This window comes from Microcebus murinus, chromosome 3 (genome assembly GCF_040939455.1).
Source record: "Microcebus murinus isolate Inina chromosome 3, M.murinus_Inina_mat1.0, whole genome shotgun sequence".
NCBI classification, from domain to species: Eukaryota; Metazoa; Chordata; class Mammalia; order Primates; family Cheirogaleidae; genus Microcebus; species Microcebus murinus.
Window position 1 is genome coordinate 56,875,119 of NC_134106.1, and position 12,003 is coordinate 56,887,121.

Genomic DNA, 12,003 nt, shown 5'->3' on the forward strand with positions numbered 1-12,003 from the left:
CTATAAATAGAAAGAAATTAATTGGCCAACTGATATATATATAAAAAATTAGCCGGGCATGGTGGCGCATGCCTGTAGTCCCAGCTACTCGGGAGGCTGAGGCAGAAGGATCGCTCAAGCCCAGGAGTTTGAGGTTGCTGTGAGCTAGGCTGACGCCATGGCACTCACTCTAGCCTGGACAACAAAGCGAGACTCTGTCTCAAAAAAAAAAAAAAAAAAAAAAATTATGAATCTGTATTATGGAAAAAGGCCTGGAAAGAAATATACAGGGGTGTTAACTGGTTATCTTTGAGTACTGTGGTTACATGTGCCATTTTTAATTGTTTTCTTTTTTGTTTATTTTCTAATATTTTTACAATTAAAATATAATACTTTGTAAATTTAAAAAGAACACACATCCTATCCCTCAAGAAACCAAAAAACAAAAGCATATCAATAATCTCGGAGCAATCCAATGAAGAGAGCCCTTGCATACACTGAGTAAGTTGGTACAACCTTTGTAGAGAGTCAATTGGCCAGATTTGCTAAGAGTCAAATAATTATCATACCCTTCGACCCAGTCATTCTGGTTCTAAGGTGCTATCCAAAAGAAACAGTAAGAGATACGCACTGCTATTTATGACAAGATACCCTGGAACTAGTGTCTAACAAAAGAGAATGATTGACTAAACAAATTATGGAATCCTACGTTATAGACTTTTCTGTATATACTTTTAGGGAATTTTGTGGCTTTATAGGAGGCGATCTGTGCATGTTTTTTCTCCAAGTTCTCGGAAAGATCCTAGTAGTTCTAATAGCATAATGCTCTGAAAGTCTATGAACTAGCTTTATATTAACCCAGTCCAAAAGTTCTTTGTCAAGGAAGTCGTTTAAAACAGAATCTCAGAAAATCACCCTCAAGTTTCTGTTGCAGTAACAGTTTCAGACAATCCTAGCTTAGTAGGGTAAACCCATTGTCTCACTATCGCATCTCCCTGTTTTCTGAAAAGTTACCCCAGGTGGTTGTCTACCAGTGGTGTGGTGATAAACTTTTAACAACCAGCTCTCTGGTGGGAGAGCTGGTTCAAGTGCAGCATTTGCTAATTTCTGCGGTGCAAATACTCCACTGTGGCTAATGCAAGCTACCCATGTCCTGTCACTGAACCCAGAGTTGAGAAGAGATGCGCAATAGCACAACGTGATACAGAATTTCCACTACACATAGAACAGATGTAAATAGCCACAACAGCAGAAGTAATCGGAAAATATAGTAAATAATCAGGAAGTTAATACATTTTGGGTATCATTACCTATCAAATATAAAATATTTCATCGTAAGTTTATAGAATTCACATTTTAGCAATGGGCATGTGTAACAACTGGCTCACAGAGCTCCTGAAAATGTAAAAGTTAATTCTCCTGAGCCAACATATGCATTTTGAAAAACGCTTTAATTAGGAGCTGGGCTATAACTGAGTTGTAGAGGAACTTATCCTTGGATTTAAAAGTTGTATCTAGAGAATTCTAGATATTCCAGCACGCCACTGCCACGGCTGCCTCCCCTGCTCTGTTGCCGTAGCACTCACGGCCTCCAGCGTAAGCCCCTCCCTCCTTCCATCTTTACACAGAGCCCGCCCTCGTCAACCTGCAAAGTGGGTGAACGTGGTTCTGAGCAACTTGGGCCCTTCCCTTTCTGGGCCAGTTCTTCCTTCCACGTCAGTGTCCCCATGCTCACCCCCACTGGTGTCTGCTCCTCTCACCTACCTTCTTTTATTCATTTATGAAGTTCAAGGTTCTCACGCTCAAGGCGAGGAAAGTGCCTGCAACCAGTCATGTATGCCTCGGTGTGAATAACTTTAACTCTGACTGTTACTTCTTCCAGCAAGTGGGACTTGTCCGTCAAGCCTTATTTGTAATTGTGGAATCACACTGACTGAGGTTTGAATCATAGCTTTCCTAATAGTTAATAACTAGCTTTGCAACATTGGGTCAGCTAATTCAGCTCTCTGGGCCTTACTTCCTCATCTCTCCAATGGCGAAAATAACAGACCTTCTCTCGTAGAATTTTTAGAAAGATTAGATATGCTAGTGCATTTAGGGCAAATAGCACGGAGTCTGGCATGCAGTAACTGCTCAATAAATGACATATATATTTTTAGTACTTTATTTTTACTACCTTCTGATAAAATGATTTGGGGCATCAAATGGCAGTTTAGAGAGGTACTTAGGGGAAACAGGCATCTTGGAAATTGCACTTTGCTTCTCCTCCTATGAGGCAGTGCTCCTTCCTGTCTACAAGTAACACAGCCTTTGATTCTGGTGCCACAGCTCATCCAAAGTAGCCTAGCAGCACAAACCCAGGATTGTTTTTTCTGAAGGCATTGACGTGATTTACTAAAGATGGTAAGGACCATGTAGGTAAATGGTATCTTTAAGCAATAAAATTAGAGGAATGTAGAGGAATTGCAGAATGCCATTTTGTAGACAGATTCTTTTTCTTCTCTTCTTGCTTTCCTCCTTTCCCCTCCCCCTTCTCTCCATCCTCACCTTTCTCCTCATCCCCACTCTCCTCCTTCTTTTACCTTTCTCCTGTTCCTCCTCTTCCTCCTTCTCCTTGTCTTCTCCTCCCTCCATCTTAGATATTTTTATTTCTAGAACTTCAAGAAACATTTATTGCTTCAAGCTCCGGGCAGATCTTACTTCTGAGAATTCCTCAGGACCCCTCTGCCTTTGCAGTGCTCTCTGTCGCCAGTCCCCTTCGTCACACTTTATTCTGCAATGACACATGCGTTTACTCGGCCCAGAAGTTGCCACCGTGGACATCCAGTGAGATGTAAATGAGGCGTAGCTGACTCCTGTGCAAATTAACTATGTCACTTTGTGCAGTCACTCAGCATTTCCAAGTGCCAGTTTCCTCGTCTGCACAGTGGCAGTGACCAATCTTGCCGAGCTCTCTCTATGGAGCTGTTGTGAGGCCTGATGAGCTATCGCATGCGAAAGTGCACAGCAAGTGACGAAGCACCTGCGAGCACAGACTGCAAGTGGCTTGTTTTTCTGATAACATACTTGTGCATAAGAGATCACATGTCCCAGCAAACCCATACACAGCTCTGTGGATTGGGGGTAGGGGTGGCGTTAAGGTGACGTTTCCCACCACCTCAGCTAAAGGTGGTGGAAGGAAAGGAGGGTTGTGGGAAGGACTACATGAATAATACATTCAAGGTGGTTAGCCAAGGGGCAGGCACCTGCAAAGTGCTGCCCAGCAGCTCTTGCTGCTACTGAGTGCCCTGTCCCCTCGAAGTGCCCTGTCCCCTGCAGCCTGGCAGGTAGTATGGTCCCCCAGCTTCACAAAGACCAACTGTCTGCTTTGCCCCTGAAGTCAGGTTCTTGGAAAAGTGAGAAGAGGCAAGTGTTGGTGACGGTGCCCTCTTAGCTCATTCCCATGCTGGGACCTGGTCCTCTCTCTGGGCACCTAGCTTGTTCACCGAGAGCTGCCACTTAACTTTCCCAGGGCCTGCATTGCTAGCTTCTCGTGGTCCGCTCCACCTGCCCTCCTCCCCATTCCATCTTTATCCTGTCTGTTCTCCAACTTAATTTAGTTCATAGGTGATAAAATGGTTGCTTTTCTAAAGCCCTGACTTCTGACCTTGCAGGGCTGCATGTATCTACCAGGAAGTACAATCAAGGAGATCGCCACAAACCCAGAAGAAGCTGGGAAGTTTGTCTTTGAAATCATTCCAGGTAGGTGACAAAAGGTGGCACAGAAGTGCATTACAGTCCTGATTTACTTCTGGATCCTAGACATCTAGCTATCTTTAGTGAGTCCTTGAACCAACTAACCAACCAACCTATTAAGAACACACAGTGGTTCTGTATAGAGCTAATGAACCTATCCTAGTTCATTAAATAGTATCAAGTGCTTGAATAATACCCATGAGCTAAGTGGATGTGCATTCAATTGAACTCTGTAAGCATTTCATAAGCACGTGCTTGGACCGAGGTAATAATGCACTAGGCGCTGGACCACTGATTTTAAAAAAGTACATCTTCTCTACTCACTAAAATAAGCTCCGTCTAGAAGGTAATTGGGTAGGACCTTAAAATTAACCATTAAAATATAAATGGAACCATATGAAATTGCCATTTGAGTGTGTCAGAAATGGTGAAAAGTCAGCCATCTCATATGGTTCAATGTGACATAATGAGAAGTGAGAGCTCCAACTTCCCGAGCACTCAGCAGGTGTCAGGTGCTGCATGTCATCATCGCACATGAGAGTGGCACACTGAAGGGCATGTATTCCCAATCAAGAGTTCCCTCCCTCCAGTGCATTTGGAGCAAGGGAAGTTCAGCTCATGCTCCTGAATCTGCACTTCTCCCAGGCTCCCTGCCTCTTGCTCCTACCCTAGCCCTAACCTTGCCAAGATTAGGCCAAGAACTCAGGCCTGCTGATTTAGCTGTGCAGCCTTGGTGCTGCTGCCTTATTGGCCACAGCACGGGAGGCCACAACTCCCCTGAGTGCCCATCCCCTTAATTCCCTCCCATTCACACAAGCTGTCTGTGCATAAGAAAGTTGATGGGGCCAGGCATGGTGGCTCAGGCCTATAATCCTAACACTCCGGGAAGCCGAGGTGGGAGAATTGCTTGAGATCAGGAGTTTAACACCAACCTGAGCAAGAGTAAGACCCTGTCTCTACTAAAAATAGAAAGAAATTAGCTGTACAACTAAAAATATATAGAAAAAATTAGCCAGGCATGGTGGCGCGTGCCCGTAGTCCCAGCTACTTGGGAGGCCGAGGCAGAAGGATTGCTTGAGCCCAGGAGTTAGAGGTTGCTGTGAGCTAGGTTGATGCCACTGCACTCTAGCCCCAGCAACAGAGTGAGACTCTGTCTCAAAAAAAAAAAAAAAGTTGATGGAGAAGGCAGCATAGCATAGAGGTTAGAAGTGCTCAGTCTACAACCAGCCTGCTTTGGTCCATATCCTAACCCTGCCACTTATTGTTTGTGTAACAGGTTACTTAATTTCTCCCTGCCTCTGTTTCTTTGTAAAGTGGGGACAATGATGATAATAGTGAAGGTTAAACAAAGAAATCTATATATGAAACATTTGGTCCAGTACTTACTATATAGCAAGTGCCATGTAAGTGTCAGATATCTTGGGGATAACTAGAGAGAATTATAATGCAGAAAAAAAAATCCTAAACCTGGCTATGACTATTTATAAAAACAAAGAAATAAAATTGTTTTAGTTCCCAGGTGGTCCCCTCATAAGGACTTTTTAAATCTTTTTTATCCTTTGCTTTTTATCTGAAGGTAAGATAAAAGAGGAGGAGCCTGCTTCTTCAATCTCTTCCCTCTAGGAAAATCCTACTCCTTTCCCATAATGGTTCTTCCAGTCTTACGATCCCTTTCCTAGGGCCATTTATGGGACACAACCATCAGTGGCAACACGTGTCCTAAATGCTAGATTTTCAATCTAGTATAACGCTCCTGAGAGCTGCAGCTGAAAAATCACTGTGGGCTTTCACCAGAAGTACACAACCCTCCTACATTGCTGTGCCAGGGTAGGAGGAAGATGTGTCCTCTTGCTATCACTAATGCTTGCAGCAGTCTCCTGAGCTGCAGGGGGAATTCTTGAACAATTCTCTCTCTCTCTTTCCCTCTCTCTCTTGTCTCCTTCTCTTTCTCTCTCTCTCTCTCTCTCTCTCTCTCTCTCTCTCTCTCTCTCTCTCTCTCTCTCTCTCTCTCTCTCTCTTTCTCTCGTCTCCTAAGGGCAAATCTAAAGCAATAGTAAGGTAAGAAACCATTTTCCTAAAGGTACCATCATCTTCCAAGGCTCTGCTGAGCCTAAAGTGAGACACCCTCTCTGTGATAATGTAGAGAACTGTTAGTTCCCCTTTTGTCACTCCCTTGTGCAAGATGATTCCCAGGGGCCACTGCTAGTGCAAGAAATGGGCTTCCTAGTCAGGGTCCTCTCTCTGCGATCACCGGTTTTAGTTGTATAAAGTCCACATGGAAACCTTTAATTGTAGTTATGCTAGGTTTTTCTTTTCGTTTAGGACAGGCAACAATTTAGGACAAGCTTCCCTCTCCCTCCTGATCTCTAGCAGAATAACTATCTGTTCTCCTCCTACCCCAGGGAGTCACCAGGGATGGGGGGGTTGTTCTTTCCATTGCATATGTGATCTCATTTAATTCTCATACCACTTTAGGAGCTGTTGTCACTCATGTATACAACAAATTTATTGAGCACCTGTTCTGAGCCAGGTACTATTGTAGGACGGGGGATCGCATGTGGCTTACAACCTAGTTGGGGGGAGGTGCAGGGAGACTGGCAACAAACCAAATAAATAATAAATCACGTAGTTTTTCTTACGGGATAAGTACCTGGGAAAAAATTAAAGCAAAGAAACAAAAAGTGCTGGCTGAGATGGTTGATTTGTCATTTTAAACAGAGCCAGCAGAGTATGTGTCATTGACAAGGTGACCTTCGGGCAAAGAGCTGAAGGCGCTGACAGAGTGAGCTAAGTGCACATCTGGAGGAAGAGTGTCCCAGGAAGGGGAACAGCCAGTGCAAAGCCCCAGAGCCTATTTTATATGTCAAGGAGGCCAGTGTGGTTGGAGTGGAGTGATGTGGGCACAAGAGTAGGGGATTTGGTCAGGCGAGCGAAGATTGTCAGCACTTGTAGGCAGTTGTAAGAAGTTTAGCTTTTATGCTGGAAGGATGGGAAGGCATGGAAGGTTTTGAGCAGAGGAGTGACATGATGTGACTCATGTTTTAAAAGTCTTTGGAGTTGAGAATAAAAAGTAAGTAGTAGGGTTACGGGCGGGGCAGGGAGACCAGTGAGGAGGCTCTCGCAAGAAAGCTAGTCAGAGATGGCAACGAGAAGGGGCTGAGAAATAAGCTATTTCTGATCACATTATGAAGGTAGGGACACTTCATTTGCTGGATTGAATGTGGGAGAGAGACATCAAGGTCAACTCCAAGGTTTTGGCCTAAACAATGGGAAAGAAAAATTTACTAGTATTTGCTAAGATCTGTTCATGTAGCAAGTTTTTTTGTTTGTTTTGTTTTGTTTTTAGGGAAGAGGATTAGGTCTTCTGTTTTGGCCATATTAAGTAATTATCTCAATTGTAATAATAAGGAAACTGATGTTTAAGATAATTTAACTACTGCTGTGATAGAGGTAAAGACAGGATATAAGGGATTATAGAATAGAGACTCCCCATTCAACTTGGAGTAGCGGAAGGAGATGTTAAGAAAAGGTTCCTAAAGGAGATACTATTTATTTGAACCAGGTTTTAAAGAATGGGTATGAGTTCCTTAGGCAGATTAAGAAAAGAAGGGAGGTCCATTTCTGACTAGGGAAATAGCCTAATTGGTAACACATGTTGAACAGGCTGTGTTTAAGTCAGAGAAAGAAAATATGTACTCAAGGGCAGAGTTTTTATCCATGGGCTTGGTATCAGTATCAGGCAATTTCCCCAGAGAAAGCCTATCCTAGCACCACAATTAGGCTCAGATGTTTACTTTTTTGAAGGACAACAGACTTTCATATCCCCTTTGGTTCTGGTCTCTTGCACCTATATTAATACCACCTTCTGTCACCCCTTGAGGCAAACTGCTTCTGAATCCATCTTGTCACCAGGTCATCAGCTCTCCTAACCAGAAAAATCAGTCCATGGAAGCTCTGGCCATTCAGGGACATCCTGAGAGCTGGGTGTTTCCCAGCGGGTTGCTCATGAGAGAACAAGAGCATCTTCCAGGAAACAGGGAAAACTAAGAAAGCATGTTTTGACAACATAGTAGACTGACTGGAGTGTAGGCATCATGAGAAGGTATTCCAGAGAAATTTTGCCCAAGGTCAAATTTGGAAGCAATATGGGCTAGTGAAATCTCTCTTGGGAGTAAGGAAATAAGTGGCCTTGCCCTGCATTTGGCAGTAACTCACTGGATAACAGTGGGCAGGTACTTTTGCATCTCTAGGCTTCAGTTCTATTATCTGTAAAATGAAAATACTAACTTTCTATTCTACTTCAAAAGGATATTGTAATTTCTAGGGGATCTTGTAGTTCTGTCCTGTGCACTTTTTACTTCCCATTTTACTTCTGGAAATACCCAGCTCTCGGGATGTTCCTGAATGGCCAGGGCTTTCATGGACTGGCCAGAAATTACAGGAAATTGCATGGATGTCCAGCTCCACTGAGGATAACTAGATAAGGCTTTTACATTGTGTGATGGGTAGTGCTTCAATGAACTAGGGACTCAACTCAGGTTTGGCTTCCCTTCCCTTCCTCTTGCTCTGGACCATTTGCCACTCGAAAACCTTCATAAGTGCAACTTCTTCCTCCAGCCTCGTGGGACCAGAATCGCATGGGACAGGACTCCTACGTCCTCATGGCCAGCTCCCAGACGGAGATGGAGGAGTGGGTGAAATTCCTCAGGAGAGTTGCTGGCACACCCTCTGGAGGTAAGGACCCCTGCAGGCTGTCCTGGGCAGGTGTCTGTGACATCTCAGGGGTGAGGAGGAAGTAGCTCCAGATGTGACACTGCCTTGAACAGTGCGTAAGGGAGACAACCAGAGGACAAACTCTGCATGATCATGGCCAAGTCCTCTGTCGAATGTGGAGGAAAAGTGGGTTCAGAGCTTCCAGCTTCCCTCCCCGGGTCATCTCAAAGAGTCAACCCTAGATTAACTAGAGGGAAGGCAAGTCCTTTGCACTGATCAGCAAATGTGTATGATACCCCAACGCAGTCCTTCCTTCTCTCTGGCCAAAGTGCTCTCATCTGTAAAGTGAACGGGTTGGACCAGCTGAGCCCGGATCCCCCCAGCACTGACTCACACAGCACCGTGGGTCTGCCCGGTCACTAGATCTACGGGACCTGAGGGGACTGTTGGCAAGAGCTATGCTGAAAGCACAGGTGAGGCTGTTCAGCACAGGAAAATAAATCTTCCATCCAGAAGAGGGGCAGTCGAGTCTGGGGAAAGGTTCAGTAGTGGTGTCCGGAGTCTTGCAGCTATGCAGTGAATTCAGCTTTTTAGACACTCTCCTGGGTCACATACTCAAGTGTTTGAGCTCCCTGGGAATCCTGGCGATGTTTTCACACCTGAGGAGGAACCTGACTGCAGAAAACTGATACCAAAAAAAAAAAAAAAATCTGAAATTACCAAACATATGAATCTAGTATGTTTCCCTTCTTTTATAAAAATATGAAAGAACTGACATGTCTGAGTTGTCAAGTTAACATTGTCCTTCAACTTTTTAGGAGCACACTTACTTGTGTCAACTCCAGGGTAACTGTATAAAGATATACTTAGTTGTGAACTGTGCCGCCTGTTACTGTAGAAATCACTTATGGAGGCTCTTATAGCTCAAATATCAAATATGTATTTGCCCAACAGCTTCTTTCAATGATTATAAGAATACCACAATAATTTTGTGGAAATTTGGAAACAAAATCCCTTCAACCACCAGAGATATTTTTATGTTTTCCTTCCAGCCAGTGTTCTCTTCTATATACCTTTTCCAGAACAACATAGAATATATATGCAATTTAATAGCTTTTATAGCTTAAACCTTTCCTCACATTGCAATAGAATCTTACTTGATACATTTCAGGGATTATTTGAATACAAGAAATAGAAACCCAATGATGTTAAACAACAAAGAGAGATTTACTGGGTAGATACAGGAGCTACTACCTAAAGAAACCAAGGGCAAGAACTGCCTCAGGCCTCACCAGGGACTGGGGCCAAGACACAGGACATCAGCATTGCACTGGCCACACCATTTCTCGGTCTGCTTTTCCCTGCATGCCTGCCTGTTTCTGTCTAGTTAGCAGCCCCTGGGGTATGTACTAGTTTCAAATACCACCATGCCTGCCCCAGCTTTCCTCTGCCCCTCCGTGATAGAAAATGAGCTCAGCCTCCACAGCCCACCCCACACTCCTGAGAAACATTCTCTAACTGGCCCAGCTGAGGTCAGGATGCCACCTGTGAACCCAGGACCTGGGGCAGGAGGCAGTTGTGTGACCCACACAGCAGGGGCTTCAGGAAAAGAAGTGACCTGAAGGGGACAGGCAAACTCAGGAGTGCCTGCCGCAGTCATCCTTAACATCTGCATCCTGTTCCAAAGAGAGTGGCATAGTTTCATTCACCATCTCCCAAACCCTGTGCTAAGTGGGCTGAGATGGGGTTTATGTTTGTTAAAACTTGGTTACACACTGTTTCAGCTTGGGCCACCTTGGCTGTGACCTTCCTTCCTGCCCTGGATCGTGAGATGGTGAGCTGCCCTTTTCTGCGTTCCCCAGTCCGGTGCTTTAGGCTGTCTGCATAGACAAAGCTAGTGGATGCTGCCTAATTACGCACCTGGTCTGGTTCAAAATGCTGCTTGTGTACTTTCACTAGGATCTGAACCTCCTGTGATGCGTGGCTGAGCCTCTCGTGGGGAACTGCTGTGCTCTGTCATAACCCACATGGGGATTTCTCCCTCAGCCCACCCCGAGAAGCAAGTCAAGCATAGGTCCTGTAGGTGGTGGAAAGTCCAGGGAAGGGAAAAATTGGAGTGTGACACCAGTTATTTATTCAAAGAACAGTGTTGGCTCTGATGTGGCATCTCAGATGTTTTTAAAGTTACAAATGAAACCAAAATCATAGATCACAAAATGAGAAGACATTTTAAGACAGCAGAGTTCCTTCTAAAGCCACTTAGGCAAATCAGAAATTTGTTCTTCCTGTTTGTAAGTCAGGGAGCTTTAGTCCTGATGGAATAAATGACCTGTTAAGGGGGCCCAGCAGGTACAGGGCAGGTCGAGGGCTCCTCCATGGCACATCACTGCTTGCAAAGCACCTCTGACATGGGTTTACTGGATGGGCAGGGCATGGCCCCCAAATATTGTGAAGTCACTGAGCTGTGTTGCTGCTGCCTCTTTCTAGCTTCTTATGAAACTTCCTATGGCTTTTTTCCTCCCAGGACCTGCCCACTTCTCACTACCTTCACTACCACCCAGGTTGAAATGGAATCTTATTCAAATTATAGCATTGGCCTCCAAACTCATCCCCATGCTCCCCCCCCCCCGCCTTCTTCCAGTCCGTTTTCAACAGAGCAGCCAGTATGAGCCTGTTCACCCGTCATATCAAGACTCTTCTCTGTCTAACATCCTTGAATAGCCTCCCTTTCTCATGCTGAGTAAAAGTCAAAAGACTTAGAATGACTGTTAGTGCACAATCTGCCCCCCATTACCTCTCTGACCTTACTCTCTAGAAGCCTCTCCCACGTTCATCTCACGCCAGCTTCACCAGGCTCTCCAAATGCCCTAGGCACAGTCCCGCCTCAGGGCTCTCGCACCTGCTGTTCCCTCTGCCTGGGATCCTCTTTTCCCAGGCAGCTGCGTGGCTCGGTGCCTCGATTTCTTCAGGTCTTTGCTCAAACCCGTCACCTCAGTAAAGACTTCCCCTGATCATTCTGTTGAACTTAAACCCTTCCTTACCCCAGCCCAGTGCTTCCCAGCCCTCTGTGCTGCTTCAGTTTTCTCTTTAGCATGTGCTGCCTTCAAATACGCTCAAAATTTTACTCATTTATTTTGTTAATAGTTAATCTCTGCTTCCTAGAATGAAGGTTACATTATACTTGGTAGAAATTATTTTTCTCTGTTTCAGTCAGTACCATACCCCAGGATCTAAAGGGTGCTCAATACCTACTTACTGAATGAATGGGTGAAGGAATGACCTCCTTGCCCATAGCATGGTCCCATACTATGTTCTCCCTTCCCAGGTTCTCCTCTTTCTTACATGATGATCAGCTTATCTGAGAAATGATTCAATAAATGGGTCATTCCCTCTAGAATTATCTCCCTCCAAGCATGTCAGTGTTGATCCTCAGTGAAGCTCTTTATGGTTCAAAGACCCCTTATAGGATATGCTAAAAGGTATGGAAACTCTCCCCAGAAAAATATCTAGACACAAACAATTTTTCTTTCAACAGCAGGATTCTTCAGACCTGTAGTCCATCCATACACCCTAGGT

The 12,003-nt window shown here is 44.7% G+C and overlaps 1 protein-coding gene across 2 annotated transcripts in view; it reads left to right on the plus strand.

The window, feature by feature from the left end:
• ARHGAP25 (Rho GTPase activating protein 25) overlaps positions 1–12,003 on the plus strand; it is an 84,265-nt gene that overhangs the window by 44,544 nt on the left and 27,718 nt on the right. For both annotated transcript variants that reach the window (XM_076000839.1, XM_012750135.3), the window contains exons 3-4: positions 3,633–3,720; positions 8,332–8,448. In XM_076000839.1, the coding sequence (XP_075856954.1) occupies positions 3,633–3,720; positions 8,332–8,448 (205 nt within the window). The remainder of the gene's footprint in view (positions 1–3,632; positions 3,721–8,331; positions 8,449–12,003) is intronic.